The 6,350-nt window shown below is 42.0% G+C and overlaps 1 protein-coding gene across 3 annotated transcripts in view; it reads right to left on the reverse strand.

Annotated features, from left to right (window-relative positions):
* Positions 1-3,100, reverse strand: part of patz1 (POZ/BTB and AT hook containing zinc finger 1) — a 32,739-nt gene extending 29,639 nt beyond the window's left edge. Inside the window, exon 1 of one of the 3 annotated variants that reach the window (XM_057846329.1) lies at positions 1,467-3,100. In XM_057846329.1, the coding sequence (XP_057702312.1) occupies positions 1,467-2,650 (1,184 nt within the window). In that variant the 5' untranslated portion in view covers positions 2,651-3,100. The remainder of the gene's footprint in view (positions 1-1,466) is intronic. The other 2 variants (XM_057846330.1, XM_057846331.1) reach the window with 2 other exon arrangements.
* Positions 3,101-6,350: the final 3,250 nt, after the last annotated feature.

The following is a 6,350-nucleotide window of genomic DNA, read 5'->3' on the forward strand; positions in this document are numbered from 1 at the left end:
GGGGCGCAAATACTTCTGCTCCTCACTGTATTTACACTAGTGAAACAGAAAATGTCCAGCGACAGCAAAAAAGCAAGAAAATCACAACGAAAACGGATGAATTAATCACATCGGAGGAATCACACTGGAGGACCAACTTTAGTTAATGTAAATCAAAATATTTAAACATAGTTTGTTTACAACCTTATTTTGTGCAGCACAACTGATTTGCACAAAAAAGAACTATTTTCCTATTGGCTTCGTTGAAACCACTCCTTTACCAAGGACACTTTTATTTGGCTTTTATGTCGGAATAGCTTTGTTCTATTCTTCCCTCAATACTGAGAAATGGGATAGGGACTTATTATAGGCAGATCATCAAAGTCAGGTAACTAGGACTTTAGACATGCAAAAATATGGGATCAGGACATAAGGAGGGGGATTAAATCGGGTAAATCCATAGGTGGAGTTTGACTTTTGGGGTAGGGGGGGCACAACATGTTGATGACCCCGAAATGCAGTGTCAGCAAAAGAATTAACTTACAAGAATATTTATAATAATAAGTTGACAATGAGAGTTTTTTGTTTACCATCATTCTTGAGGGGAATTCTAAATCGGGCTGCTTAGGCAATACTTTTCGCCAAGATCGTCATCCATTGAATATGGTACGCTCGCTGGTGTCGTGCCAATGTAGTTACCCCAGTCAATAATTGAAGCAACTTTTTTGATTGAAGTAATGCTGATTTGTGTTTGGGCCACATTTTGGCTAACACATTTTTGTCTTTATTATTCAATCACAAAATAAGTTGCTTCAAAAAATGTATTTTCAAAAAGAATTTAATCAAAAAATAAGTTGCTTCAAAAAAAAAAATTTTTTTTCCAAAAAGAAAAATCACTTCAATCAAAAAAAATAACAATTTCAATCATTAAAAAAAGTTTGTGGATGCGAAAAAATATTTGGGATTAAGAAATTTGCATTTGAACACTTGATTCTTCATTGAAAAAGTTCTCTTTGATTGAAGCAATCCTTTTTGTGTTTGGGCCATATTATGGGTAGGACATTTGTGTCTAAATCATTCAATCCCCAAAAAGGTTGCTTCAATCAAAAACATTTTTAATCAAATGCCCTCCCCTAATTTATTTATTTATTTCTAATGATATGCAAAGCAAATGACCGTCTAAGTTGCTAGTCACATTATCTGTTGGAAAAATAATTTTGACCCATTATAAAATTATATATTTTTGTTCATTTCATTCATTTTTGTTGCAGTTTTATTGCTTTACAACTTTTAGAGAAATAGGAAAGTCAATGACACGCAATGTCACCTTTTTGGGGGGGGGGGGGGCAGCCCCCCCCCCCCCCTTAAAATCCGCTTATTGGTAAATCCCAACTGAAGCAGCCATCACATGCAGGCTGCTGTCAAAACGAGCTGGCAGAGGCGAATATACGGCCGTAGTACCAGAGCTTGAATAATTCTGAACTCACCTAGAGAATCCTTTGCCACAGCTTTGACAAACGTACGGTTTTCCCACGGAGCCGTCGTGAGAACGCACGTGATAGGACATCCGATCTTTACGTTTGAAACGCAGACCGCACACATGACACGCGTACGGCTTCTCCCCGGAGTGGGACAGCTTGTGCCGATTCAGGTGGTACACGTCGCGGAACACTTTGCCGCAAATGTCACAGCCGACGTGTCGCCGGGTCCGCTCGCGCTTGCGGCCGTTGTCCATCCCCAGCCCTCCGTGGAACTGATCGTCGTTCTCTTGTGCCAACAGGGCCATGCCGCTCTGCGTCGAACGGCCCCCGATAGTGGCTCCGTGTTGGGCCTCGTGGTTCTTCAGTCGGGAGGCTTCAGTAAAGGCTTTGCCGCAAGCGCCGCAAGGAAAAAGCACGATGTTTTTCTGCGCGTTGTGATTAAAGTGTAGGGGCTCTTCCGGGGCGCCGGCTTTCTTGGGTCGCCCCCTGCCCCTTTTCGAAACGGCGTCGTGATGTAACGTCGTCGTTTCTGGCGACATGGGCAGACCTTGGACGGGTTGCAAAATGGGCATCGATCCCTCGGCGGCGTCCTCCAGCAAAACGGCTGCGGCCGCCGCGGCTTCGCTCCCATCCACCTGATGTCCATTGTTAGCAAAGCCTACCAGCGCCGTCCCGTTTACCAAATCCTGCTGTTGGGCCACCGAGAAGCCCAGTTCCGCGGACCCGGCCGCCTGGAAAAGGCTGGCGTTTGCTCCCCGCGACGACGGGACGAGGATTTGCACATTAGATTGTTTGATGACCTCCTGGCAGATCTCGATGACGGAGCGCATCAGTAGAAACTTAGCGGCTGTCATCAACTCCGGGAAGCACTCGAGCCGCACCACGATCCTTGACGTGTACGCAAAGTCCAAGATGTCTTTGAAAACTTTGGGGCTGATCGTGTGCATCTCCAGCTCCCTGGCGTCGCCGTCCTCCGGCTGGCGGCCAAACATGGACTCGAAATACTCGCTACACGCCGCCAACACAGCCTTGTGCGCGGGGAAGCTCTCCTCGCCGACGCGCAGGATCACGTCGCAGAACCTGCCTCCATCTTTCCTCTGGACGTCGAGGTTGTGTAGCATCTCCGCACTGTGCTTGCTCACCTGGTAGGTGTACGAAGAAGTCCAAGACGGCTCCGATAGCTTCTCCATGCCGAATGCATCCACTGACGGTGGTCGTGAGCGGCGGGGTCGTACGAGAAAGGACGGAGATGTCAATTTGAAATGGAACCGAGGACAGCTAGCTACTAAATCCCCCCAAACGAACCGCTCCTCTACGTCGTTGTTGCATCTAACGTTTAGACGCTAGCATTAGCAGCAGGCTAAAGATGGCAGCCCCCCAGCTTCCTGTGCACTTTGACCCGGGTTGCTTGATGAGTAGGTGGGTCGTTTGTTTTTGTCGAAATGGCTTTATCGGGCGCGCGTTTGAGTCTTCATTCGCTTAATTCACGCCTCGCCGCGCCACAAGGAGAAAGAGAAGCGCCGCAGGGGTCTTTTTGATCACGGTGGGCAGACGTGAACGCGCAGGTCTCCTCTTCCTGTTTGTTTGACAAAACCCTGCCCCCCATCGAGCGTCGACCTCAAAGCCTTTTCCGCTCGACAATCGACATGTCGCCCCTGAGTAGTGGCTAGGTTTTAGTGACGTGACGTGTACTGACGTCACGATTCAGTTGTAACTTGTCAGTTTGATTTTTATGATTTCTCTTGAAATTTAAAGAATTTTGCTCTGTAATGAATTCCATCCCCAGTAGAATGTTAGAATTAATGAAAAATTAATTATATTTGAAAAAAAAGAGCAACTTTGAATATTCTTTCCTTAAATTATATACAGTAGATCTTTTAAGCAACAAGTGCACTGAAAGCATGAGTTTTTTTTTGAGAGAAAAAGGAAAATTGCATCTTGTTGGGAAATTTTGGAATGCTCAGTTTGATCATATTAAATGGAGAGATGCGTGGTTTGTTCCTTTTAAATTGTTTCAAACTAAGGGAATTACATTTAAAATTTTGCATAATATATACCCAACTAATGTATACCTGGCTCGTTTGACAAATTATTTTGTAAGACAGTCTGAAAATCTGACTCATTTGTTTTTATGGTTGCCACATGAGAGCTAAATTTTGGGTGGAACTTGAAGAATATATCATGAGTAAAACCAAACATAAGATTGCATTAAAAAGGGAAAACAATTGTTAGTGTATTTGGATCCAAAGTTTATAAAATATTTACACTCATGAATCTTGATATATTGTTGGGAAAATTTCAAATCCTCAAATCTAAAATCATATCCAGTGGAACTTTGGCAGGGCTCCTAATACAAACTGGATTTGAAGTTGGGAAATTGTGTAAAATGTAAATAAGAAAATACAATGATTTGAAAATCCTTTTCAACCTATATTCAGTTGAATACACTACAAAGACAAAATATTTAATGCTCAAACTCAAACTTTATTTTTCAAATAATAATTAACTTAGAATTTCATGGCTGCAACACGTGCAGAAGAAGTTGGGAAAGGGCATGTTTACCACTTCGTTAAATCACCTTTTCTTTTAATAACACTCAAACGTTTTGAAAGCGAGGAGACGAATTCTCATAGCTTCTCATGTGGAATTCTTTCCCATTCTTGCTTGATGAACCGCTTCAGTTGTTCAACAGTCCGGGGTCTTCTCTGTCGTATTTTACGCTTCATAATGCACCACACATTTTCAATGGGAGACAGGTCTGGATCCTTTTACTTCGAAGCCACGCTGTTGTAACACGTGAATGTGGCTTGGCATTATTTGCTGAAATAAGCAGCGGCTTCCATGAAAAAGACGTCGCTTGGATGGCAGCATATTTTGCTCCAAAATCTGTATGTACTTTTCATGATTTATGTTGCCTTCACAGAAATGTAAGTCACCCATGCCATGGGAACTAATGCACCCCTGTACCATCACAGATGCTGGCTTTTGAACTTTGCTTTGATAACAGTCCGGATGGTCCGCTTCCTCTTTAGTCCGGAGGACACGACGTCCAGTGTTTCCAAAAAAAATTTGAAAAATGGAGTCATCAGACCACAAAAACCTTTTCCATTGTGCATCAGTCCATTTTACATGAGCTCGGGCCCAGAGAACCCAGTAGCGTTTCTGGATGTTGTTCATAAACGGCTTTTGCTTTGCATGGTAGAGTTTTAACCCGTACTCACTGATGTAGTGATGAACTGTATTTACTGAAAATGGTTTTCTGAAGTTTTCCTGAGCCCATTTGGTGATATCCTTTACACGCTCATGTCGGTTTTTAAGGCAGTGCCGTCGGAGGGATAGAAGGTCATGGTCATTCAGTCTTGGTTTCCGGCCGTGACGATTACGTGCATTGATTTAACCAGATTCTCTGAACCTTTTGATATTATGGACCGTAGATGTTAAAATCCCTAAATTCCTTGCAATTTAGCTTTGAGAAATGTTGTTCTTAAACTGTTCAACTATTTTCTCACGCAGTTGTGGACAAAGTGGTGAACCTCGCCCCATCCTTGCTTGTGAATGACTGAGCATGTTTGGGGAGGCTCCTTTTATGGTACCCACCTGTTCCCAATTAGCCTGATCACATGTGAGATGTTCCAAATAGGTGTTTGATGAGCTTTTCTCAGCTTTCTCAGTATTTTTTTGCCACCTTTCCCAACTTCTACTGGACGTGTTACAGCCATGAAATTCTAAGTTATTATTTGGCAAAAAAACAATTGTTTACCAGTTTGAACATTAAATATGTTGTCTTTGTAGTGTATTCAGTTGAATATGGGTTGAGAAGGATTTTCAAATCGTTTTTATTTATATTGTACACAATTTCCCAATTTCAACCAAATCCGGTTGGTAGATCAGCTTTATATAGGAGTCTTCTAATTGTCACAGTACTTGTAGGTAACTCGGAACATTCTGGCTATTCTTCAATCAATTACAAGTTTTTTTTCCCCATGTCTCTCTCGTTTTACTTTCCATTTAAAGCATTGGAGATCATTTTAGCCAAGCAGCCCATTATACCTTTTCCCATCGATAATCAAATGTTTCAAACAGGCCGCTTTTCCACTGAACAATGTCATGTGCACGTTTTGGTTTCATTCTTAAAAAAGGAACACCAGATTCATTCATCCCTTCATTCTTTTTAATAGAAACAATCTCACCATTTTAACTCGTGCTACAATTTTTTTTAATGCGCCTCTTTCAGTTAATTATTTAATTGCAGTCTCAGTAGCATGCATATAGATGATGCTGGATCTGCTTAGTTTTCTATACTCTGCTACACCTAGTGGTAAATTGTTTGCCATTTAATGTAAATTTACCCAAAACCAATTGAGCCAGTTTATCATGTTGCATTGTTATTTTAAACAACTGCATTGCTTGGTCAACAAACTTGGAACCCTAAACTGCTCAACTACCATTACATTGTATTAGTGGAGTGGTTACACCATATTATTAGGTAATGACCTAGAAACTAAACACTTTAACCCCAATTCACATGTAATATGTATAATTCAGTCTAACACTACATCACTCTGCCTTCAGGGTCCTCCACAACTATTGTTCTATCTGAAATTAATGGAATTTTAATAAGGATTCATACAGATCATCCTTCTTAAGCAGTGAGGCCATCAGCAATTACAGAAAAGGGGTAAAATAGGGGTACATACGTATTGTGCAGTTCGTGGGCAGCCCAGCGATGAGTAGTACGAAAGTGAACGATAAGATGGCCACAGCTGATGGCTTAGTACAGGCGTGAGCAACCTATTGCACAAAGGCCGTAGTGGGTGTGTGTTTTTGTTCCAACCCATTAAAAACTCCTTTTCACCAATCTGGCATCTGAAAAGTGCAATCATTTGATTG

The sequence above is a fragment of the Corythoichthys intestinalis genome, chromosome 9 (assembly GCF_030265065.1).
Source record: "Corythoichthys intestinalis isolate RoL2023-P3 chromosome 9, ASM3026506v1, whole genome shotgun sequence".
In the NCBI taxonomy this organism is placed as follows: Eukaryota; Metazoa; Chordata; class Actinopteri; order Syngnathiformes; family Syngnathidae; genus Corythoichthys; species Corythoichthys intestinalis.